Below are 25,787 nucleotides of genomic sequence, written 5' to 3' on the forward strand. Positions count from 1 at the left end.
GACGGGGCTGGGCCTGCGGCTACCGGAGGAGGCTGACCTCCAGCCCGGGCGCCGGGTTCAGCGACGCCCCGGCCGGCGCCGGTGCCTGCCAGGCACTCAGGGAGGCGGGGGCGCAGCGGAGGAGGCGGCGCCATCGCGAAGCCAGCGCCTCGCCAGCACTCAGCCTTGCCACCCGCCCGCAGTCCGGGCTGGACTGGGCGGCATTTGCCAAGGCTCCTCGGCCAGGCCCCGTCCGCCCGAGCCGCGCTGAGACCTGGGCAGCGGCCGCGTGGAGAGGAGGTGGCAGCTGCCCGGGAGGCCGGAGCCAGGCCAGCGACCCGCCATGGAGACCCGCTACAACCTGAAGAGTCCGGGTGAGCAGGGCTGGGGCCCCTGGGCTAGGAGTGCGGAGTGACCCTGGATCCCGGGGCGGTCGCCGCGGTCCCCTCACGTCTGGCGCCACTCGCGGCTCAGCTCCTGGTTTCGCGCTCTACGCGAGACCGCCGCCTGCCCGGGAAGTGCAGGCCGCAGGGCGGGGTGGCCGGGTGGACGCCCGCTGCCAATCCCCCGGCCGGCCAGCGCCCGCAGCACCCAGCCTCCCCCTTTTCTCGTCTTCGCCCGGTCCCGTAGAGCTGGGTCAGAAACTCATCCCTGAGAACAGGTGTAAAGGTGATGTGGGTGGGCGATAGTCAACAACCCCCTCGCTGTACCTGCATCCTGAACACCGTCGTTAATTCCCTCTCCGTCGCTGTCAGTGGACTATTAGCCGGCTGATTTACTCACATTTGAGGAGTTAGTCGTTTAAACATCCTATTTGCAGCACTTGGGCGAATGCAATTACAGACATAAAGGAAGTGTTCTGTAACTAAACCAGTTAACTGTAGAGCTAAAGCAAAACAAAACAAAAACAAAACAACAACAACAAAAAACACCTAGTTGAGCCCTGTTCTTGAGAGCTAACCTTGATTTTTGCCAGACTGGCTAATATGAAACATATCTGTCTTCAGTCGTAGGATTCCTTTCCTGCATTTAATGATCCTGCTTTATTTACACAAGCAGTCCCAGCAATACTAACCTTTACTTTCTGGTGCATTATAAAGATAAGCAACTAGCTTTCTCAGCTTAATGAAACAGGCTTGAAATAAATCATTGGATCCTCTAAATGGTATTTTTTCTATCTGTACCTTGATACATTTTGTCAGGGGGAAGAAACTCTACAGTTAACTCTGCATGATAAACTCTAGGGTATTAGTGATTTCACTAACTTTTGCGTTGCTTAACATTTCCTTCCAAAAAAAGCTGTTTCTCAGTAGGAATTAGCAAGACTAGCATCCTTATGGAAAGAGTTGACATTGTGAATCTTTGGGTTTTTTGTATGGTTTCAGAATATGCAAAAACCCCAGAAAAGCCTGAGGATATTGATTGGAGGGAGCTTTGTTAACCTGAGTGCTGTCAAGCTCAGAAATGTCCTTAGGTGACCAAGTGTGTAGAATTGGTCATAATATTTTAGGGGCCACTGACTCCTCAAAAAAATCTGATGAAGACCTGGCACGGTGGCACATGCCTGTAATCCCAGCACTTTGGGAGGCCTGAGCCCAGGAGGTGGAGAGCAGCCTGGCCAACATGGCGAAAGCCCGTCTCTACTAAAAACACAAAAATTAGCCGGGCATGGTGTTGGCGCACTTCTGTAGTTCCAGCCACTCGGGAGGCTGAGGCAGGAGGATGGCTTGACCCGTGGAGGCCGAGGTTGCAGTGAGCCAATATCGCGCCACTGCACTCCAGTGTGGGCAACAGAGCGAGACTCCATCTAAAAAAACAAAAACAAAAACAAAAAACAAAAAGAACCCCGGGGTGGGGAGGGAGGAAGAAAAGACCAAAGAGAAAGAGGGAAAGAAAAGCTTAATTTTTAAGGTAGATGGTAAAATGATTGAATTCTTTACATTGTGGTAGATTTAACTAGAACTGTTTGGGTAAAAATGTATGATGGCTTCCTGGTCACATGGTTCCTTAGGACAGCAGAGGTGCTCAGTGAAAGGTCCAGAGAATAATGCACATGTGAGTAGTAGTGCAGTTTGGAATGGAGAACTGGTGGAACCCAAGAGATTGTTGTCAGAAAACATCGCTCAATTTTGATAGGTTAGACTTAATACTATGATGATGTTTTTAAAATTCTTCAGAATTTTGTACATTTCCAAAGTATGTCAACTATTGTCAGCTGGTTGAGCTTTGGTTGACATGCTTCTAACTGTGTCATAAATTGCTTCCTTTTTTTGGTTTCATTTCCTCAAAGATAGTGTTGCGGTTCTAAAAAAAAAAACAGTGCTTCTTAAAAATCTATTTTTGTTAATGTGTGAATTATTTGGAGTTCATGGAGAAGTTGAATTAGGTGAGATATGGGACTTACTGAAAATGCTGGGAGGCATCGTGAAAATACTTCCTTCCTTTGCTTTATTCTCAGTCCTGTGTTATTTTTAGAGTAATGCCTGTGTGAAGGGGAGCAACTGAAAACTCCAATTTCCTGTGTACGGCAGGGCGCACACACACGTAAAACACCAACCAACCAGACAAACAAAAAACCACCACACAACGGGAGAGACATAATCTTTTACTCTTTATCTGATGTGGGATTGTCTTTGATGTATGAGTGGAAAGATGAAGTGAAGACAATACAGATAGTTGGTTAAGGGCCAGTGTAGTAGCATGTGGATATAGTAAATTTGTTCATTTCATAGGTGGGGAAACTTTTTCCTTTATGGTGTTTTTTGGAATGGACTTGTGATTGTGGGTAGAGCTGTTGTGTAGGATCACCTCAGAGCCTCTGACTAACCTGTCAGTAGTTGTCTATGGATCAATTTACTTGACCCATGTTTGGGTCCGCTCTGGCCAAGGAAGGAGAGTCTTATAGTACAAAGTGAGTAGATGTGTATATAGCACCTCTTTTGGCAGCTTCTTCATCGGGGGCCATTGACATGTGCAGCAGGTGATGGGAGTATAAGAGACTGGTGCAAAAGTACCCACTGCCTCCACCAGAAGTCTAAGAGTAACCTGTGCATGCCATTGGTGTCAACTGCACCTTCACACTAATCCACTCAAGGTTTCATGTCCAACTCAGACCCTTCTCCTAAGCTATAGATACACAGAACTTATGGTGACTCAACGTCTTCATCTTTATTTCCCATAAAGCAAAAAAAATCTTTACACGTATAAAGACGAAACTCATAGTTTTCCTCTCCTCCCCTAAACTTGCAGTTTACCCTAATATTTCATATCCCATGGATAGACAGCACTCAGGCACCTATGGGAGTCATTTTTTATTTCTTGGTCGGCTTCCTTGCTCCATCCCTGCCCTGAAACACACAACTCAACACACACACAAACACATATGTCTAATCAGTCACTGTTGTCACCAGATCAATTAAAACAAAAAATGATTACCCCTCAAATTGAAAAATTTTCAGTAGCTTTCTGATAGCTGTCGATAAAGTTCAAAGTAAACTGCTTAGCTTGGCCTAATGATTGACCCTGGCCTTCCTCACCAGCCTCATTGTCCACATTCTTATGCTCTTTTGCATTTTCTTTTTTTTTTTTTTTGGAGACAGGGTCTCCCAGCCTGGAGTGCAGTGGTGCCATCACAGCTCACTACAGCCTCAACCTCCTGGGCTCAAGCGATTCTCCCACCTCTGCCTCCCGAGTAATGGGGACCACAGGTGTGTGCCACCACGCCCAGCTAATTTTTATATTTTTTGTAGAGAGGAGGGTTTCACCATGTTTCCCAGGCTGGTCTCAAACGCCTGAGCTCAAGTATTCCCTCTACCTTGGCTCCCCAAATTGGTGAGATTACAGGTGAGAGCCACTGCACCAGGCCTGCATTTTTACCTATCCATTTTGCCTGAATGACTCTCCAGCTGGAGTAGCTTTTCTCACTTACATGCTTTGGTTCCCGTTGGAACCTCTGCTTAGAATGCCTTCCTTTAAATCCATCTGAAATTCCTATAGTTCTTCAAGCTTTAAGGTTCAGCCTTGTCTAGCTCCCCTAGGCAGACTAAAGTAGTTCCTACATATACTTGTACATAAATACTTGGTCAATATTACCACTTGTGTTGTAATTATCTTCTTGTCTTTCTCTACTTAGTGTTATGGAAGACAAGAAGCAGGTCTTGGTCATTCTTTTATCTCCAACACTCGGACATTCTTTAAATGTTTGTTGAACTGATACCTTTGCAGGGTCCTCCTGGGCAGAAACATCACTCTGTAGGCATTTACTTAAGTACGTTCATTATGGGAGCAGGAAGAGGCAGTTAGGGAGCATGCCTTCCTTAATATACGTGTCTCCTGAATTTCATTCATGCTTTGGGAATTGATAATATCAATTGCTTTTCAAGAGAAATCCATATATGGGACGCAGTGGCCTGTAGAAGATCCCTTTATTGTTAGCGGGATACAAACCCCAATGTGAGCCTAGTGAGCTAGCCCCGGTGTGTGAAGAATGCTAATGCCTAGGCCCACAGCACCTAGAGCATAGCTCCAGAGTGCCCATGTGGCCTCTATAAGAAGGAAGAACAAGAGCAGGCATCCAGGGGCCACCCCCTCATTTCCTGGCACATCTTATCTCACCACAGAGAAAGGATTCCATGGAACAACCTTTCCAAGAGGTAGGAGAGGAGCTGGAATAAAAAAGTTTCCTCTCTAGCCGTGTAGAAGCGAGAGATGAAGTATCAGGAGGGGCAGACTATGCTGTAGCCCGGTTGCCAGGCAGCATTCTGAACCGCGACTGTTTCCTAACACTGGTATTTCTCCTCAGGAGCCAGGGAGCCATACCATAAGGCCAGCGACATCTGCTGAGGCATGGTTTTGAGTTAGGAAGAATCATTGAGAAGGCCTTATATGCCAGTCCATTTTCAACTTTAATGAGTCAGGGCCTGGGCAAGAAAGAGGGCTGAAAAGGAAAGGAGAATTTTGTGGAGAAGTTATTGACTCTTAATTGACAGATTAAACATCGAGCCACAATCAGATCAAGTGACTTGTTCAAGGACTTAGAGCTACAAAATGTCAGAGTCAGAATTTTAATGCAGCTCTAAATCGAGTCCCTGTTTCTTTTCACTGAAGCATTCATAATATATGTTATTTTTGGAAAAAATAGATTATGGAAACAAGAGACTAATCTCACCTCTTGGCTACATGCCCTTAGCTCTTACATGATATGTGCTTGAGTGACTTAGGAACTAATAAAATCAGCTGTTTAGTTGTTGAACCAATGATCGTTAATGATTGTTCCTTTACAGGATTGGTACAGATACATTCTTATAACAATTCTGACCCTTTATACATCTCTCATAATATCCAAGTACAAGTTTTGAGTGTTTATCTTCTTCTTTCCTGTTTAGGTGAGCTGAGTAGGGGAGAGGCAGAGAAAATGTGATAAGGGTATAGAATGACATAAAATCTGACTTCAGCTTAATCATTATTGAGTTCAGCCAGTTGATGAGGAATGAAGGAAAAACAATCTTTTTGGCATCTCCAAACTAATTAACTTCATAACAGCTTCCGTAATTGTATTTCTATCTAATAATATTAACTTAAAGGAATGATAGGTTTATGTGGCTTGAAAGCAGGGTTTTCCATCCTTGTTCCATGGATCCCTTCAGGAGTGAAATGGAAGGATGGGGAGTAGATAGCCTGCAGGTCCTTCCACTGGCCTCTGCAACCAAAGCGGCCCTGGGGTTTTTGTTTCACCTGTGGGGTTCTCATTAAGCTTTCTTTGAATGAAGGATTTTGTTTTATTAAGTTGAAAAATCATTGCCTTTACTTGGATTCTTAGAGCTATGTTGAGAGAAGATAGTAAAATATAATTCAACTAACATTTGAGTGCTTACCATGTGCTAAGCCCTGAGGAGACTGTACTGCTACACTGTCATTACTATTGCTTAGCAGGAAAAAACGGATATTAAAAAAGTAATTACAAGTGAGACGAACTTCATAAGAGGAAAAATACAGTGTTATGATGGCATAGAGCAAGGAGACTCAACCTGGTCTCTAGGGCAGTGGTTTCTAAATCTAATCAGACTAATTCAGAGAGCATTCCTAGTCTCCACCCCTCCCTAGGACGCCTCAGGGATTTTGATCTGCCCAAATTGGAATCTCCAAGCACTGTTGGTGGGGTGGGGGTGGTGGCGACAAGGGAAGGTGTCATAGAGACGTTCCTGATAAGTTACTTAAAGGTCTAGGGTAGCCAGACTAGATGGTGAGGTGGAGGATGGGGCCGGAGCAGCCTGGGCCCTGAGGAAAGCTGTATAGAAAGGCCAAGAGTGGGGGGGAGGTAAAGTGTGTTCAAGGAATTGACCAAAGCCCAGTCTCTAGACTTGGAGGGAGAGGGTGTCTCAGTATGTACATGTTTCAAATATAGCATTTATCATGCTGTTTTGTTTTGACTGCACCTCCCAGCCGTAAGTCTGTAGTGACCAAAGCCATATTTTCTTGATGCATGAAGCTGTAGCATCTAGTACCTAGTAGGAACTCAATAAATAGTTGATGTTCCAGTGAACAAAGTCTCTGCATATAGGGACTTAGTTCAGAGTAAGAAATGGAAAAGAATATTAATAATTATGAAGTAGGATAGTAACTTAACTTTTTTTTGGCCAGGCATGGTGATTCACGCCTGTAATCTCAGCACTTTGGAAGGCTGAGGTAGGAGGATTGCTTGAGACCAGCCTGGGCAAGATAGTGGGATCCCCGCTCTAGCCAGGCATGGTGGTGCATGCCTGTGGCCTCAGCTACTGGGGAGAGCAAGGTGGGAGGACCGCATGAGCTTGGGAGGTTGAGGCTTCAGTGAGTGAGCCGTGTTCATACCACTGCCCTCCAGCCTGGAGGGTTTTGTTTTGTTTTGTTTTTGAGACAGAGTTTTGCTCTTTTGTTGCTCAGGCTGGAATCTAGTGGCACAGTCTCGGCTCACTGCAACCTCCACCTCCCTGGTTCAAGCGATTCTCCTGCCTCAGCCTCCCTAGTGGCTGGGATTACAGGCATGCGCCATCACGCCCGGCTAATTTTGTATTTTTAGTAGAGATGGGGTTTCACCACGTTGGTCAGGCTGGTTTCAAACTCCTGACCTCAGTTGATCCACCTGCCTCGGCCTCCCAAAGTGCTGGGATTACAGGCGTGAGCCACTGCGCCCAGCCTTATTTATTTATTTATTTTTTAGATAGAGTCTGTCTCTGAAGCCCAGGCTGGAGTGCAATGGCACGATCTCGGCTCACTGCAACCTCCGCCTCCTGGGTTCAAACGATTCTCCTGCCTCAGCCTCCCGAGTAGCTGGGATTACAGGCGCCTGCCACCATGCCTGGCTAATTTTTGTATTTTTAGTGTAGACAGGGTTTCACCATGTTGGCCAGGCTGATCTCGAACTCTTGACCTGAGGTGATCCACTCGCCTCGGCCTCCCAAAGTGCTAGGATTACAGGTGTGAGCCACTGCGCCTGGCCTCAAATGAAATTTTATGCAAAAGTCCTGATACATACCAAACTGTTGTGGTTGTATACGTGTAGGGGTTGCTTCTCAGTTAATCTCTCTCCCCATACCATTCCAACCTGTGCCTCTACACATTTTACTTTTATTATTACCTCTTCCTATTCGTATCTACCTGGGTAGTTTCTACTGTTTTTTTTTTTTTTTTTTTTTTTTTCCCCACATGTCAGTACCTGACTCCTTTTCTTTTCCATCTGCTCTAAAGTTAGATGCCCAGCCTGTCCTCCCAGCATCTGGTGCACACCTCTCTTTTGAACTGTAACAGTGGTTGCAAACACAGTTTTGAGAAGCCTTTTCCCTGGCTCAGCCATCCTACTGAAGTATCCTGACATGTTTTAGCACCAGAAGCTTGAGATGCGAGGGGTTAGGATCCAGAGCGCATATCAAAGGATTGAATTTTGAGAGCCAATAGAGGACAAAGGGTGCAGATACAGATAGGATTGTAGATTGTGATAGGCATCTGAGCAGCTCCTGCTAGCAGTCATTCATCAGGGAGATAAAAAGCTGGCTGCCATTAACTGAAACAGAGGAAAATAATCTTGGAGTGCTAGGTGGAAAGAGTAGGCTGAAGGCTTACTAGAGAAATGTGGGGACAGTAGGTGGCATTGTATCCCAGTAGAGGTTGTTGGTAATGACTCGTAATGGCATTACTGCACCAGCCTCTCTGACTTTTTTTCCTCCTTTCAGTAATGCTCAGCTGTTTGGGTGTAGACACCAAATAAGATGGTTGGGTTGGGTCAGGCACGGTTGGATTTTATTAAGGGAGCATGAAAGAGGGACTCCTAAGAGCCAAGGGTGTGAATAAAGAGGAAAATAAATATAAGTATAGGAGGGGTGAAGAAAGTTGTGGGGTCAGTGGACTGGAGGTTTTAGTGAAGCTGAAGAATCATTTCAAGAAGGAATTTCATCAGGGCTATGGAGAGTCAGTGAATTCAGGGGAGAGTCCGTTAATTTAATGCAAGATAGTGGATGGAAAGTCCCAAGAGGTGGAGGATATAGGGGTGTTTCCTGTTCACCGAGCATGAGATCCAGATGATACATTTTTTGTTAATAAAGATATTGTAACAGGGTAGAGCCAAACTGCCTGTGTTGGAATCCCATCTCTGTCATTACTGTGTGACCTTGAACAAGTTATATAATCTCTCCGTGTCTCGGCTTCTTCATCTGGAAAATAGGGATAAAAATAATACCTATCTAGTAATGTTGTATTAAGGGTTAAATGAGTTATTAATGTCTGTAAAAGCACTTCAACAAATACCACCGTATAGGAAGTATGTATAAGTACTTATTAAATAAAAATAGTGTCTTCACTATATATTTAATATGTAACTCTTTAAAGTGTTAATGCCTAGCAACTATTTCCTTCCTCTCCCCCTCTATTTATTCCCATCATCTTATAATTAAACCTTTGCCATATGCTCATTTGCACTAGTTCTCTACACATTTTTCATTAGGCTTGTAAGTCTGTGTTAATCATTCAGAAAAGTATATTTTAAATATCTCTATTTTATGAATTTTATTTTAGCCGTTAAGCGTTTAATGAAAGAAGCGGCAGAATTGAAAGATCCAACAGATCATTACCATGCGCAACCTTTAGAGGTTAGTTTCTATCTCCATGTTCTTCATATGGATTTTAACATTTAAAACAAATTCTTTAAAATTGCTTTTCATTGCTTTGAGTCATTACAGATGTGTGTGATGTAGTTTGACATTTTATTCACCGTATTTCCTGAATATTTCATTAGCCACTTTAGAAGAAACAGATTTTGTGGTCTTTATAAAATGGGTCTCAGATGCTAAGTTGAGGTTAGATCTTTTTTTTTTTTTGCATATGGAGTCTCGCTCTGTTGCCCAGACTGGAGTGCAGTGACGTGACTTCGGTCCACTGCAACCTCCGCCTTCCAGGTTCAAGCAATTCTCCTGCCTCAGCCTCCTGAGTAGCTGGGATTACAGGCGCATGCCACCACGCCCGGGTAATTTTTGTGTTTTTAGTAGAGACGGGGTTTCACCATGTTGATCAGGCTGGTCTGGAACTCCTGACCTCGTGATCTGCCCACCTTGGTTTCCCAGAGTGCTGGGATTACAGGTGTGAGCCACTGCACCCAGCCGAGGTTAGATCTTGAGTCTGAGGGAGGGAAGGTGGAAAGAACCCCAGATACTTTACAGTTTGGAAGCCTCTTGATGGGTCTCCGTAGCTACTCAAGGCTTTTTGTACAAGCATCTCTACCTCTCTCAGTCTTCTCATTGTAAAAGGAGGGCATTTAAATATACTCAGGCAGGTTTTCATGGTAACAGTGGGAATAAAAATATAACTTAAGTGCAAGTATTTTGTATACTGAAAAGTACATATTAACTGTAAGATGACATTAAATATATTAATATTACCATTTTATAAATAAGCTCTTAGGTATCTATAAGGATTAATTTTTAAAGATTTGTTAAAATAACCCAAACATAGTAATTTTTTGATTATATAATTATAATAATTTGCTATTCTTTTAAGGATTAATTTCTAATTTAAACCTGTAAGTTATGAATATATAACAGAAATTTTTAATGTGTTTATTATAAAAGATTTTAGCTCAATGGAACATGAAAGCTAGATTAAGTAGCTTTCACTTATAAATTTAATTTATCACTTACATTCTCAAGACATCTCATACATTAGAAACTATACTAGCAATAATATAAAGCATTTAGTTTTTCTTGCTTGGTAATATTTCTGATATTGAGATAAAATGATCAAACTTTTTAATATTATTAATTCCTTGTGGATTATTGTTTTTGTTCAGGATAACCTTTTTGAATGGCACTTCACGGTTAGAGGGCCTCCAGACTCCGATTTTGATGGAGGAGTTTATCATGGGCGGATAGTACTGCCACCAGAGTATCCCATGAAACCACCAAGCATTATTCTCCTAACGGTAAGAATTTTGGATTTTTAGAATGCTCATGACTTAACTCTTCCTGGTAGGTGCAAAATATAGTAAGCAAATCATTTTCATTAAGAAATATTAGAACAGTATAATTTTGCTTTTGGGGTCCAGGCCCTGGGACTACAATTTTTTTCCTCCAAAATAATTCCTAGGAAGCTGATGCATCTGAGAAGTAAAAATGATACAACTGAATGCATAAATGTCACATCATGGTTGTTAGGATTCAATGAATTAATATATGAAAAGCGCTGGGCATACACATCTGGCACTTCATAAGTACTCACTAAAGGTTAGCTAATGTTATTGTGCCTTGTAATCACATTGTCTCTTTCAACTTCCCACCTTTCTTACACTCTCTTCCTCAGTTTTCTCATCTTTACAAAGAGAATAATGATACCTACCTCACTGAGTTTATGTGGGATGAAAAGTATCAATATCTTATTGTATAGCTCTTAGAATAGAGTCTGACACAGAGTATTCAATAAGTGCCTCAAACTCCTGGGCTCAAGCAATCCTCCCACCTCAGCCTCCTGAGTAGCTGGGACTATAGGCACATGCCACTGTGCCCAGCTAATTAAAAAGCTTTTTGGTAGAGACATGGTCTCATTGGTCTTGAACTACTGGCCTCAGGCAATCCTCCCGTCTCAGCCTCCCAAAGTGCTAGTCATCATCATACCTGGCCAAGGAAAACTATTGATCTAATTCCTCTTCAATTGTTACACTTTTCTTCTCTCATTTCCTTTAATTTTAACTATGTTTAATTATCCCCTAACCTTGAAAGAAGCAAAAACAAACACAAAAACCTTTCCCTGTATCTGTTACCACTTTAAGCTGTGCCTATTTTTCTCTTTGGTAACCTCCAAGGCATCCTTTCTCTAGTGTAGCCTGCTGCAGTCCACCTTCCACACATAGTGCCCTGTTGAAACATGAAACTACACCAGTCTCAGAGATTAGTTTGAGAAATCTCACTGCTTCTTCTCAGTCTTCATCCTGTTCTAAGTTAAACATCTGACCCACATGGAGTAGCAAATGGTGAAACAACAGGTATTCGTCAATAAATACCAAATTAATGCTACTTTTACCTCTATTTTGTATAACAGAGAGAGCATTTGTTTAAGAGCCAGTAGGCCTAGATTCTGACTGGTGCTCTTTCCATTACACTATGGGTGGGTTACATAATGTCTTTAAAATTCAGTTTTCTCATCAGTCAAAAGGAATTTTGTGTTTGGTAATTGTAATCACACCATAAAGTACCTGACATATAGAAGCTGCTTAACAAGTATTAGCTGATACTCCTCTCTTCTTCTTCTTTTTTTTTTTTTTTCTTTTCTTTTCTTGGGGACAGGGTCTCACACTGTCACCTAGGCTGGCATACAGCAATGCAGTCATGGTTCACTGTGGCCTTGAACTCCTGGGCTCAAGGAGTCTTCCTGTCTTAGCCTCCCAAGTAGGTAGGACTAGAGGCACACGCCACCACTCCTGGCTAATTTTCTTTCTTTTTTTTTTTTTCTTTTTCTGTAGACAGTGTCTCACTAGGTGGCTCAAACTGGTCTTGAACTCCTGGCCTGAAGTGATCCTCTCGCCTCAGCCTCCCAGAGTGCTGAGATTACAAGCGTGAGCCACTTCGCTGGCCAGTAAAACTTTATGTGTTAATTATTTAGATTTCAGTTGTGCAACTCAGTTTCAAAAGGTGCTGTAAAACACCTTCTAACAACAGCTTTTATTATTCAGCATCCAACAAGTATTTTTGGAGTCTATAAGGACAAAAAAATCTGTGCCCCATTAGAGGTTACATTTTTTTAAAAAATCTTTTTAAGATAATTTCTAAAATTATTATATATAAATAGTATATTTTTACTTAGAAAGTATAAACATTAAACACATGTATTTAATTTTCTAGATGTATTGTTTATTCCTCAGGCTAATGGACGATTTGAAGTGGGCAAGAAAATCTGTTTGAGCATCTCAGGACATCATCCTGAAACTTGGCAGCCTTCGTGGAGTAGTAAGTGTTAATTTATAGTGAATATAAATCTCTTATAACTTCAGTCAATTCATAGTTATGAAGTATAATACTCTCTTTTTTTTCTTTTTCCAGAATAAACCCAGTTGCTTTTACAAAGCAATTTAGATTGATATTTACTTTTTTATTTCAGTAAGGACAGCATTATTAGCCATCATTGGGTTTATGCCAACAAAAGGAGAGGGAGCCATAGGTTCTCTAGATTACACTCCTGAGGAAAGAAGAGCACTTGCCAAAAAGTAAGTTTTGCATTTCATTCTTGTTGAGGTCTGAATGGTATTCAGGGTAATGGCTATTAGGAGGTAGGGCCTGCCTCTTACTATGTGACTTACTTTCTGAGCGACTGTAGCTACAGGATCTTATCTCAGTTTTGCTCTTTTAGAAATTCAGTTGTAATAATTTCCTTGGAGTGACCAGAATCTAAGTAATTTATTTAATGCTATCTAGTCTTAAAAAGTCATTGATACTATTTCACTATTTTTTTTTAATACAGTGGGAGATATATTCTCCTGGAAAACAATACCAGTCATTTGTTTCCACTTATATGGAATTACAGATGGAAAAGAACCAGAGCAATTATTTGTAGCTTTCCACAAGATTACAAACCCCTTGAGGGCCGGGAGAGAATCCACTTTATCCATCTTTGCATCTAGCTCATAGCAAGTGCTTAATAAGTGATCTGGAATAAAGCAAAAGAGATTTTCTTTATCAAGTTGTGATTGCCCAGGGGCAATCACAAACAGAGAAGTGATGCCTTCTCTGTTTTTTTCAGGTGCAGGTGTATTTTTGTCTATATAACCAAGATCAGTCCTTCCGTTCAGAGTAGCCCCTCTTTGAGTAGCGCTGATACCTAATTTTTGATGTTGATAATTTTTCTGCTCTGGAGTCTGCTGCCTACCACCCTTCAGACATATTATGCTAATTAAATTATAGCATATTTTACCCTAGCACACCCCAGAGTAGGCCCTCCGCAGATATTTGCTAAATCAAATAGTTAGATTTTAGCATCTGGAAGATTTGGTAGACTTCTTGGTCTTATAAGCAACTTTTCTTTTTAAATCTTATTTCCAAACTCTGGGGATGTACTTTATTTGTACAACTCTTGATAGATTACACTATGTACTTTGAATACATAGTATTTGTTTTCATTCAATTTAGATGCTTTTATCCATTTGATTTCATGTGCAAGATTAAAAAAACAAAACAAAACTGGAGTTCTTGTTCTTCTAGGCTTCTCACTATATATTCTAGATTCTCAGTCTATAATAGAAACCTTTTAAAAAATTGTTTTGGGCTGGGTATGGTGGCTGACACTTGTAATCCCAGCACTTTGGGAGGCCAAGACAGGTGGATTGCTTGAGTTCAGGAGTTTGAGACCAGCCTGGGTAACATGGTGAAACCCCATCTCTACAAGAAAATACAAAAATTAGCTGGGCGTGGTGGCGCGTGCCTGTAGTCTCAGCTACTTGGAAGACTGAGGTGGAAGGATTGCTTGACCTTGGGAGGTTGAGACTGCAGTGAGCCATGATTGTGCCACTGCACTCAAGCCTGGGGGACAGAGTTGAGACCTTGTCTCAAAAAAAACAAAGAGATTTTTTATTCAACCAAGGTAGTGTGCTACCACTGTAGATAAACTAATACATTCAAAATAAACACTCTCCTTAAGTTTCATCTGACTCAGTTAAAAGTGAATACATTTTGAAGCAAATAATTTGCATATAACCAATTCTCAAAGGCGTGTGGACAACAGTGCCACTTCTGGAAAAACAAGAAATACTCATCAATAAATACTAAATTAGGCTGGGCACAGTGGCTCATGTTTGTAATCCCAGCACTTTGGGAAGCCGAGGCAGGAGGATCACTTGAGCCTAGGAGTTCCAGACCAGTCTGTACAACATAGGGAGACACTGTCTCTACAAAAAAAAAAAATTAGCTGGGCGTGGTGGCACACACCTGTGTTCCTAGCTATTTGGGAGGCTGAAGAGGCTGAGGTGGGAGGATTATTGGAGTCTGGGAGGTTGAGGCTGCAGCAAGCCATGATTGCACCACTGCACTCCAGCCTGGGTGATAGAACGAGGAGACCCTGTCTCAAACAAACAAACAAACAGAAAAACTAAATTATTGCTACTTTTACATATATTTTGTTTATATGATATTTCATAATTTTAAATAGTATGTTCTTTAAGACCTAAGGTTTTTTAATTAATAGAACTAGAAGTACTATGAAAAACAATTTTTTAAAAAGAAGTTCAATAATGTAACTATATATTTTTATATATGATGCATGTTTACTTTCAGTAATTCATATCCTCATATGACTCTTGTAAACGTCAAGGAAGTTTTGACTATATCTGGAATACAAAGGGAAAAATGGAAAGAGAAATATATTTTAGAAAATAGTCTAGTTAACAGACATATCCTGAGTCTCTACTTAATATATAATCAGTAATAAATTAAGTCTTTGGAATTTCTGCAAGTTCTCCCAAGTCTTTCAAGTTATACTCTATTTGTGAGGGTTTTTTTTTTCTAGAAATATCTGTAAATTCTATGTTTAATTAGTTTCTTTACTGCTTTATATGTATTTCTGCTAACATAATTTGATCTTGTTAAAGGACTTTTTTCACAGCCTTAAAATAGTTTTGTTATATGTGATCTCAAGGACTGTATAATAGACAATTTTCTTATTGTATAGATGTAAAACTTATTTTTCTTTAGATAGTTATTGGAAAAAATAGGATCTGAGCCCTGGATTTTTTTAAAGCCAGCCTAAGATTTACTTGTCTCAGGACTATAATTATTACATTAATTGTCTAATTCATAGCATGTGGATAAATGTGATGTGGAATTTTCCAGTGTTCCTTTCTTTTAAGTTTAATGATTCAGCATTTGAGTGTCTCAGTAAGAGGAAATTAAACATTTAACTATTTGATTTATTTTCATTTAAAAAATTGTTTTCTACCAGATCACAAGATTTCTGTTGTGAAGGATGTGGCTCTGCCATGAAGGATGTCCTGTTGCCTTTAAAATCTGGAAGCGATTTGAGCCAAGCTGACCAAGAAGCCAAAGAACTGGCTAGGCAAATCAGTTTTAAGGTACTATAAATTCTTAAATAAATTCTAATCTTGTAGCCCTTTTGTTTACTGCTGTATTCTGCATAGAAAGGAAAGCAATGCAGTTCTATTACAATATAACATTTGCAAATGTTTTTCTTTTTTCATATTTTTTTATTTTTAATTTGTGTGGTTACATAGTAGGTGTATATATGTATAGGGTACATGAAATGTTTTAATACTGGCATGGAAGTTTTTTCTTATTACAGAATCCCTAACTACATTCATGAAAGCTTTATAGCATAGTGAGTGAGTAAAACTTGAACTCTGGTATACAATGCCATGGTTCAAATCCCAGCTCTGTTGCTTAGTAGTAGTATGATGTCAGACGTATTAATTAACCACTCACTTTGTGCCTTTTTCTTATCTATAAATAATAATGGTACCTATATCATAGGATTGTTGTGAGGATTGAATTAATATATGTAATACATGGGTTGCATTCAGAACTGTCCCTGGTGCTTAATAAATTCTAGCTATTATTACAGAAAATATAGATAAGAAGAAGAAAATGATGGCTGGGCATGGTGGCTAACCCCTGTAATCCCAGCACTTTGGGAGGCCGAGGTGGGCGGATCACCTGAGGACAGGAGTTCGAGACCAGCCTCAACATGGAGAAACCCCATCTCTACTAAAAATACAAAATTAGCTGTACGTCATGGTGCATGCCTGTAATCCCAGCTACTTGGGAGGCTGAGGCAGGAGAATTGCTTGAACTTGGGAGGCAGAGGTTGCAGTGAGCCGAGATCACGCCATTGCACTCCAGCCTGGGCAACAAGAGTGAAACTCCATCTCAAAAAAACAAAAAAAGAAAAAGAAAGAAAAAGAAAATGACATTCATAATCCCACCCTCAAGAAACAGCTACTGTTAATTTGGCATCCCTCCCATATATCCCTTTTTTCTGTATATGTTTTACCCAACCATAGGATTATATAGTATTTTAATACTTTGAGTATTAAATATTTAATTATTGAAAATATTGGCTGGGTGCGGTGGCTCACGCCTGTAATCCCAGCACTTTGGGAGGCCGAGGCAGGCAGATCACAGGGTCAGGAGATTGAGACCATCCAGGCTAACACAGTGAAACCCCGTCTCTACTAAAAATACAAAAAATTAGCTGGGTGTGGTGGTGCATGACGGTAATCCCAGCTACTTGGGAGGCTAAGGCAGGAGAATCACTTGAACCCAGGAGGCAGATGTTGCAGTGAGCCAAGATGGTGCCACTGCACTCCCACCTGGTGACAGAGCGAGACTCTGTCTCAAAAAAATATAAATACATACATACATATATAAAGTATTAAGTATTTAATCCTCCTGGAATTTAATTAGCTTCACAGACAGAAATGTCAACCTGCATTAAGCAGCATGCTCTCTCCTCCTCCCTGTCCACTTCTCTATGGACTGTCTGTCTTTCCAGGACCAGTTCCCTTCTCTTCTATTGTAGTGCCTGGAGGAGGAGGAGCTCAGAACATGTTTACTTTCTTCCTTTTGAGGATTCCTATTACACTTAAAATTGCTTCTGAAAAATCTCAGGACCAAATGTGTTTTGTACATGAGAATTTTTCAGACTTAAGAAAAGATCTTACTATACCATATATTAACTAACCTGCCATGCGATCTGGGGCAGCACCTCATAATCAAATCCATTAGGATTTCCTCAGCAAATCTGAGAATATTACATTAATGTGGGATTAATGTTTACACTAATGTGGGATAAAGACTATTCATAGCTTTACATCAGCTCATATCAGGCTTTGCCTAAAAATTACCAAGAAAACCTTGAGTTTTGAGAGCTTTTTAGCATTGTGGACTGTGAACCATGGGTGTTAGTTTTGTCCCTTATCAAGTAACGGCGTCTTGAGAACAGGTGTTGTTCATGCTTCTTCCTATGATACCTAGTACAGTGTTGGACACAAGAGTGCTCAGTGCTTAACTGCCTGATAATAGATGTTAAACTAGCAATTAAATCCAACAGAAGGGATTTAGCAGGTTGTAGATTGTGTATGTTTCCTGTTGTAACATTGCTCTTGGGCCTATCTTGTTTATAGGCAGAAGTCAATTCATCTGGAAAGACTATTTCTGAGTCAGACTTAAACCACTCTTTTTCACTAACTGATTTACAAGATGATATACCTACAACATTCCAGGGTGCTACGGCCAGTACATCGGTATGGCTCTTATCTTTCAATATATATGTATGTCTCTATCATTATCATTGTTTGCAATAGGAGGAGAAGATACTAGATCAAATATCTGAAAAATTTGGTTCTCTTAACAACTGGATTCTAACTCATCAGTCCCTCTAATGAATTATATTATGTTGAGCAAGTTGTTCATGCTTTCTGGCCTCAGTTTTCTTTTTTTGTTAAATGGGGCTGGATTAAATAATTTTTGTCTTATCCCTCCAGAATTCTATGATTGTCTGAAGAGTTAATTTTAATATAGTGTTAGACTCTGAATAAAACAAAATATCCATATGTTAGCCACTTTCTGAATAGACACTATTTTTGGCAGGATTGTTCAGCTGCATTAAGATACTGACTTAATAAAGTCCTAGAGCCAAAAATTTGCTTTAGACTTGCTCTGTCCAACACAGTAGCCACCAGCTACATGCAGCTGTCTACGTTTAAATTTAAATGAATCAAAATCAAGTAAAATTTAAAATTCAGTTCCTCAGTCACACTAACCACATTTCAAGTGCTCCGTAGCCACATGTGGCTAATGGGTACCACACTGGACAGTGTAGACATAAACATTATTATCATCACAAAATTCTGTTGGACAATGCTACCTCATATACAGTAAGTGTCCAGTAAATAATTGTTGAATAAAAGAATGAATGCTATGGGTGTTGTTAGTTGTGCCTGTTGTCTAAGAAATCGGTTGGCTTAGGTGATCAGAGAGTGATTTAAAAAATATGACTGGATTGGTGCCAAAGAATTAGGATTATGGGAAAAAATGATTTTCCTTCCTATTTAAAAGATGAACTGTCTTTTGAAGTCTTTTTGGTAACAGATTGTTTGGTTAAGTAGTCACATCTTTTTTGTTGTTGTTTCTCCAGTTTATGGAAGACTTTAAAGGGTGAGGGAAAATTGAAATAGAAGTTGGGCAAATACAGATTTGCCCTTTACCCAGCAGATAACTTACATAAAGTGGGACTGAATAGACTTGAGTGAGTCTCTTCTGTTCAGAGAATAAGCTGGGCAGAGAAAAGTTGGTTGAAGAAGAACAGGGTAGTAGTCTAGGGGGACTGAAGATGGAGGTCTGAGAAAAAAGTGTGTCGGGATGAGTTTAAATCGTTTTTATGTGATCCCAGTGTAATTTTATGAATCGCAGGGGAAAATAATGAATTAATTTTAAAGTCAATATGTTTTAGTTGAAAATATTTAAAAAGCTTTCTAATTACTTTTTATTTCATATATATTTTTTTTTAATAGAAGCATTCTATTACAAAAAGGAAGGTGGTAATCTTTTTTCCCCTTTTAGGACAGCCTCCTAATGTTTGTGATGTATTTAAATCTTTTGTGTATTTTCAATCTATGTTATGGTCCCTTGTTACATATTCCAGTTATACTTATTCCAGTTGTAATTTACTTTGTAATTATTTATTGTCTGTCTCTCTTCCCAGAATGTAAGTTCTGTGAAGATCAGGGGTCTCTTTCAACTTCTCCACTGTATCCCCAGTGCCTGGCTTAGTGCCTTCTATATAGTAGATTGTCAGTGTTTATTTGTTGACTGAATGAATGAATCTTAGGATTGGTACTTTTAAAAAATGCTAGGAATACAATTAAGTAAATCAAGAAGTTTAAGTAAATTAGAGTGTACAAATAACGATGTTATTATAGTAGTATTTCTCATTTTGATTTAATACATAAAACTTAGAATTCTTGTTCATAGGCCGGGCGCGGTGGCTCAAGCCTGTAATCCCAGCACTTTGGGAGGCCGAGACGGGCGGATCACAAGGTCAGGAGATCGAGACCAGCCTGGCTAATACGGTGAAACCCCGTCTCTACTAAAAAAAAAAAATACAAAAAACTAGCCGGGCGAGGTGGCGGGCGCCTGTAGTCCCAGCTACTCGGGATGCTGAGGCAGGAGAATGGCGTAGACCCGGGAGGCGGAGCTTGCAGTGAGCTGAGATGCGGCCACTGCACTCCAGCCTGGGTGACAGAGCGAGACTCCGTCTCAAAAAAAAAAAAAAAAAAAAAAAAAGAATTCTTGTTCATAGACATAGGTCATTAATTGAGACCATTTTTGGTTAAAATACCAACAAGCAATAAATTGTCTACAATTGCAAGTTAAGTTTTTAATTATTTAAAACTTTATATACATATAAACTCTCTCAGAGTATGATTATATAATTTGATCACTATGAAAGTAACTGAAACCTGGTTTGGCTAAGGGTGGTTATTTTACATTAAGTGTAATATAAATTAATTGAGATGTTATACATCAAATCCCAGATAAGCTATGATTTTTTTTTTTGTTGTTAGCCTTGAGGAGAGGCAAGAGATTGCCAAAACTTTAAATACAGCAGATAATATCAGGCCATCTGTTGCTTTTTGATGCAGATATTTTAGCATCAAAAAGCAATGGGAAATGTAGAAATGGGAAAAACATTGATGGCAGTTTTGTTTTTGCAGTCTGTCAGGTTTTTTCCTTTTCCCAGGGCAGGGATCAAGGTTCTGAATAAGCCATTTCTTTTTCTATTAAAAAGCAAAACTCCCTCACACATGCTGGTTATTCTAGGTTATTATAGAAAAATTTATATATATAAATATATATGTATCACTAGGGACAACTAAGAATGTGATTTTTTTTTTTTTTTAAGAGAGAGTCTCGCTCTGTTGCTCAGGCTGGAGTGCAGGTGTGTGATCATAGCTCACTGAAGCCTCAACCTCCTGAGCTCAAGTGATCCTCTTCCCTCAGCCTCCCAAGTAACTAGGACCACAGGTGGGCATGACCACATCTGGCTAAGTTTTAAAATTTTTCTGTAGAGATAGTGTCTCACTATGTTGGCCAGACTGGTCTCAAATGCCTGGGCTCCTGCCTCAACTTCCCAAAGTGCTGTATGATTGTTTTAAATAGGAAACAATTTAGAATTTTATAATATCAAGGCACTTGATTTTTAGTCAGTGATATACCATCCAAAAGGCATCTGAGGCTGGGCACATTGGTTCACGCCTATAATCCCAGCACTTTGGGAGGCCAAGGCAGGAGGATCACTTGATCCCAGGAGTTCAAGACCAGCCTGGGCAATGTAACAAGATCCCATCTCTTAAAGAAAAAAAAAAGATTAAAAAAAATAGAGACAAAAGGCATCTGACATTTTTAATTAAATTAAAACATTATATGTATATAAATATTTTCATTAAGTGTATGTGTTAAAATATCATCTACAGTCAATGTTTTAAGAGATTGTTTTTCTAAATATATTAATAAAACTATTAAAAGGTCAAAAAGCTGTCCTAAGTTATGACTTTTTTTTGAACCTAAATGTAGATGCCCCCCAAGGGATATATTATTAGTAACAATCATTCTTGGTAGTGTTGCCCTTAGTCATATGTTGTCCTCTGAGATTCTGTGTATTCTTGGATAGATAACAAGTATATTTACAAACTTATTTGCCAGTTTCAAACAAAGTTTCTTAAAATTTCCTAGTATGGAGTCCAGAATTCCTCGGCAGCATCCTTTCATCAACCTACCCAACCTGTAGCTAAGAATACCTCCATGAGCCCTCGACAGCGCCGGGCCCAGCAGCAGAGTCAGAGAAGGTCTTCTACTTCTCCAGATGGAATCCAGGGCCGCCAGCCAAGAGACACCCACACTGATCATGGCGGATCAGCTGTACTGATTGTCATCCTGACTTTGGCATTGGCAGCTCTTATATTCCGACGAATATATCTGGCCAATGAATACATATTTGACTTTGAGTTATAATATTGTTTTGTGACTTAAGAGCTGTGACTCAACTGCTTCATTAAACATTCTGCATTGGGTATAATCTAAGAATTGTTTACAAAAAAGTTATTTTGTATTTACCCTTCATTCCTTTTTTGATCCTTATAAGTTTAGTATAAATATATCTAGACATTCATACTATGTCTAGCAGTTATGTCCTGCTTAAAGGGACCGGAAGTCAAAGTTCCTTGTCTCACTATTTGATCTGCTTTGCAGGGAAATAACTTGTTTTTTCTCATGCTTCACCTTCTTTTTATGTAAATTTGTAATACTTTCCTATATAGCTCTTTGAAATTTTTGGATAAAAGATGATGTTTTAAGTTCCAGTGAGTATTACTAGTTACTCAATACCACTTATTGAGTACACTGTTTCTACGTATGTAGAATGTATAGGGATAGAAGAGTTAAAAAGGGAAAGCAAAACTCCTCAAGTAGCTTCCTTAAAATGTCATTTATAGGAGATGTTTATAGGGATTGCTCATTCTGTGACTTTATTTGTGTCCTAAACATTCTTCAGTGAAAATAATTTTATTTCAGTCAAACATTTATGAGGAAATGAGATCACATCTTTGTCACTGGATGCTACTTGAAGAGGGAGTACTTTGTAACCACTTTGATATGCTGTTATCATCACCGCTCCCTGCCCCCTGCTGCCATACCCACAAGTTTAAAAAGAAATAAAACAGTCTTCCATAGATTTTTGTTTTAAGGAAGAAAGGGCCCAAGCCAGGAGATGCTTGATTTTCTTCCAGAAGTTAAATGGGGGGATCTTAAGATTTGAATGTTTGCTCTGCTTTGAAATGTATGTCTTTGGGGATGTATTATATGCCTAGCTTTATAATCAGTATAAATTTTAATTATTCCAGGAATATGCATAATATTGAAATATTTCGTGTACTATTTTAATAGAAAACCTCAGGGCCCAAGTAACTGATAGAAGTTAGAAAAACCTTTACTTAGAATTGTCCACCTAGTCAGAGCCCAGGAAGGAATTTTCAGTGGAAAAATCAATATATAACTTAGTTCTAGCTAGCTCCACAAGTAGATAATATTATCATCACAATGGCTGGTGAGACCATATAATCACAGAAAAACGTTGCCTTCAGCATGTTCAGTTCGCAGCACTGAGGGCACTCTTGAGGGTGTTGTTAATGAAGACTTAATTTTTAAATACAGGTAGTTCCAAGCTTTCAAATAGGTTATGCTCCAAAAGTGTTATTTGTAAGTTAAGTTTTTTACAAGTCAGACAATATTGGAAATGGTATTTAGGTTCTAGATCAGTCCACGAAAGTTAGCCCATATGTATATCTTGAATAGTATAGGGGAGGGTATTCATGAAGTCCTTATGTGGTTTTAACTAAGTGAAATTATGGACAAGAGAAATAATTTAAAAAATCATTTTAAAGGCAAATTTAATTTTTACTCCTATTTATGGAACTTTTGTTCTATTAACTGTCAGACATAATTTCTGTTTTCATCTGAGAGACAATTTTCCTTTATTTCTACATTTAAACTAAGAACATATTGTACACTATTATATAATACAGAATTGTCTTAAACTTTAATAAATTTTCGTTTTAAAAGTGTTTACATATTATTTTTATATCTGTAGCTGAATTTGTTAAAGTCTAAAAAGCTCAAGGACTTTATGAAGATCTCATTATATGAGGAAAATCATAGGTTACCATTTTATAACTTTATTGCCGTAAGAAAATACATTCTAAAAGTCTTGATTTGAAACATATTAGAAACCTTGGTTCAGTGCTCAGTGGTCTCCTAGCAAGAAGTCACCGACCCAGCTGGGAAAACCAGGTAGCTTCATAGGAGAAGAAAGAAATCCCCACGACCTCAACCCCTGCTGAGATTGTGTGCTAGGAACAGCCTTCCCTCCATTTCCCCTCAAACTTGAGCCAGCCTCTGGATCGATGTGATCTTGTTGCACATTTCCATGGGGTGTACCTATACTTTAAGCCAATCCTGCTGCATTCACTGCTAAGTTAAATAAAAAGCCAAGAAGATTTTGCATCATGCAGATCCTTTGCTATCTGACTTGCATCTCTTCCCTCACCTGTCAGCTAGCCACCTGCTTGTTTGTGTTGGGATATTTTTTAGCACCTGAAGCACCATCTGAAAGGGGCACCATTTTCTTCTTCCCTTTTACCTCACATATGCTACCTAAAAACTCTTAAGTTGTCAATCTGAACCCCAGCGTGAGGTTAATGAGCAAAATTGGTCTTTGGGGCCCTTTTTGTCCAAGCCCCACTGAAAGGCCTCTTCATAAAACTATTATCTTTAAAGTCCTACTTTAACTCCTTAATTCCAGCATACAGCTAAAACTGGATGGATATTCTGGTAAGTAAAGGCTGAGGACTCCTCCTTACTTTAATCCTCAGATCTAGACAACTCATGACATTTTCTTTGACCAACATAGCACATGATGAGATATCAAGGTAATTAAACTAGCATGCTTGAAAAAAATACGTAATCTGTTTCACCTGTAACTGTTTAAGCCAATGAACTTTTCAAAATTTATGTAATATGGGACTTTTATGTAGCACTTTATGTTTTCATGCTGCTTATTGTTTTATTCTACTGAAATAAATGAATTTCAAGATTCTCAACTTTAATTTCAAAAATTGTTTACTGTTTTGACTATGGGAATACAAAATTTCCTATTTCAGGAGAATAAGAACTCCTTTTGTCATTTTTGGCCATGAATAAACTTTTTGGTCTCTTGAGACCACCCATTTTTATAGATCAGAATCAGAAAACAAGTAAACCTCACGCATTTGGACTCATTTGAACAAAAACCTAGGCCAAAATACTGAAAAGCATTGTGGGGAAAAGAAAGAAAGGATCAGACTGCTACTGTGTCTATATGGAAAGAAGTAGACATAAGAGACTCCATTTTGTTCTGTATTTGAGATGCTGTTAATCTGTGACCCTACCCCCAACCTTGTCCTTGCAAGAGACATGTGCTGTGGTGACTCAAGGTTTAAAGGATTTTGGGCTGTGCGGGGTGTGCTTTGTTAAACAAGTGCCTGAAGGCAGCTTGCTGGTTAATAGTCATCACCATTCTCTTAATCTCAAGTACCCAAGGACATGCACATTGCCAAAGGTCGCAGGGACCTCTGCCTAGGAAAGCTAGGTATTGTCCAAGGTTTCTCCCAGTGTGATAGGCTGAAATATGGCCTCGTGGGAAGGGAAAGACCTGATCGTCCCCAGCCTGACACCCGTGAAGGGTCTGTGCTGAGGAGGACTAGTACAAGAGGAAAGAAGGCCTCTTGGCGGTTGTTGGCAGTTGAGATAGAGAAAAGCATCTGTCCATCTGGGCAATGGAACATCTCGGTATAAAACCCGATTGTATGTCCTGTTTACAGAGAAAGGAGAAAACTGCCTTAGGGTGAAAGGTGGGACTTGCTAGCCGCAATGCTGCTCTTTATGCACTAAAAAGGTTTATGGAGATGTTTACATATGCATATCAAGGCACAGCACTTTTCCTTAAACTTATTCATGTCACAGAGAACTTCATATGTCTTACTGCTGACTTTCTCCCTATAATGATCCTATTATCCTGCCACTTCCTTTTCTTTAAGATGGTAAAGATAATTATCAGTAAATACTAAGGGAACTCAGAGACCGGTGCCGGCGTGGGTCCTCTGTATGCTGAGCGCCGGTCCCCTGGGCCCACTTTTTCTTTCTCCATACTTTGTCTGTGTCTCATTTCTTTTCTCAAGGCTCTCATTCCACCTAACGAGAAACGCCCACAGGTGTGGAGGGGTAGGCCACCCCTTCAAAGCCTCTGTGTTTTTCTTTAATTGAAAGTATATGTAAGGTTAATGCATTTAGTGAACTTGACTAACAAAGACTAATGTGCACATTAACAGATGTACTTTTTAAGGTTTTATGGGAGGCTGTGCATTGCTCAAAACTGTTGGGAACACCTTTTGAACAGTTGCCTTCAGAACTAGTTTGAGCTGCTCAATAAAACCAGTGACTTTACTCATACCCTGTTTTTGACCAAAGGTTGTATTCTTTACGTCATCCAGTCTTGTCTCTCATCCATTCTACCTCCTGGAATATTTCTCTCACATCTCTCCACTTTCCAAACTAGGCACTACCCTATTTAGCTATTAACTCCTCCAAATTGGTGCAGTAACTTCCTAACAGGTCTCTAGTCTCACTCCATTCCTTACGTTGCAGCCAGAGTTTTCAATATACAGACCTGATCCCTTCTCTCCTGTTGCTCTTATATAGGGCCAA

General features: G+C 39.8%; 1 protein-coding gene across 2 annotated transcripts; it reads left to right on the forward strand.

Moving 5' to 3' along the window:
• On the forward strand, window positions 1-25,532 carry LOC105496415 (ubiquitin conjugating enzyme E2 J1). 2 transcript variants are annotated; one of them, XM_011766817.3, is made up of 8 exons: window positions 3-353; window positions 9,022-9,095; window positions 10,289-10,420; window positions 12,353-12,437; window positions 12,589-12,694; window positions 15,418-15,547; window positions 17,615-17,734; window positions 21,225-25,532. In XM_011766817.3, exons 1-8 carry the CDS (start codon window positions 323-325, stop codon window positions 21,501-21,503), a joined length of 957 nt encoding a protein of 318 aa, XP_011765119.2. In that variant the 5' UTR covers window positions 3-322; the 3' UTR covers window positions 21,504-25,532. The 2 variants fall into 2 exon arrangements, with proteins under 2 accessions (XP_011765129.2, XP_011765119.2); XM_011766827.2 differs by lacking the exon at window positions 17,615-17,734 and having other exon boundaries at window positions 1-353.
• Window positions 25,533-25,787: the final 255 nt, after the last annotated feature.

The sequence above is a fragment of the Macaca nemestrina genome, chromosome 5, assembly GCF_043159975.1.
Source record: "Macaca nemestrina isolate mMacNem1 chromosome 5, mMacNem.hap1, whole genome shotgun sequence".
NCBI classification, from domain to species: domain Eukaryota; kingdom Metazoa; phylum Chordata; class Mammalia; order Primates; family Cercopithecidae; genus Macaca; species Macaca nemestrina.

What these genes read in the sequence shown, in the direction of transcription:
- LOC105496415 (XM_011766817.3), top strand. Translation starts at nt 323, where the DNA reads ATGGAGACCCGCTACAACCTGAAGAGTCCGG. An exon ending in ACCATGCGCAACCTTTAGAG is followed by an intron (nt 9,096 to 10,288) that starts GTTAGTTTCTAT and finishes GTTTTTGTTCAG; the next exon opens with GATAACCTTTTTGAATGGCA. An exon ending in AGAAGAGCACTTGCCAAAAA is followed by an intron (nt 12,695 to 15,417) that starts GTAAGTTTTGCA and finishes GTTTTCTACCAG; the next exon opens with ATCACAAGATTTCTGTTGTG.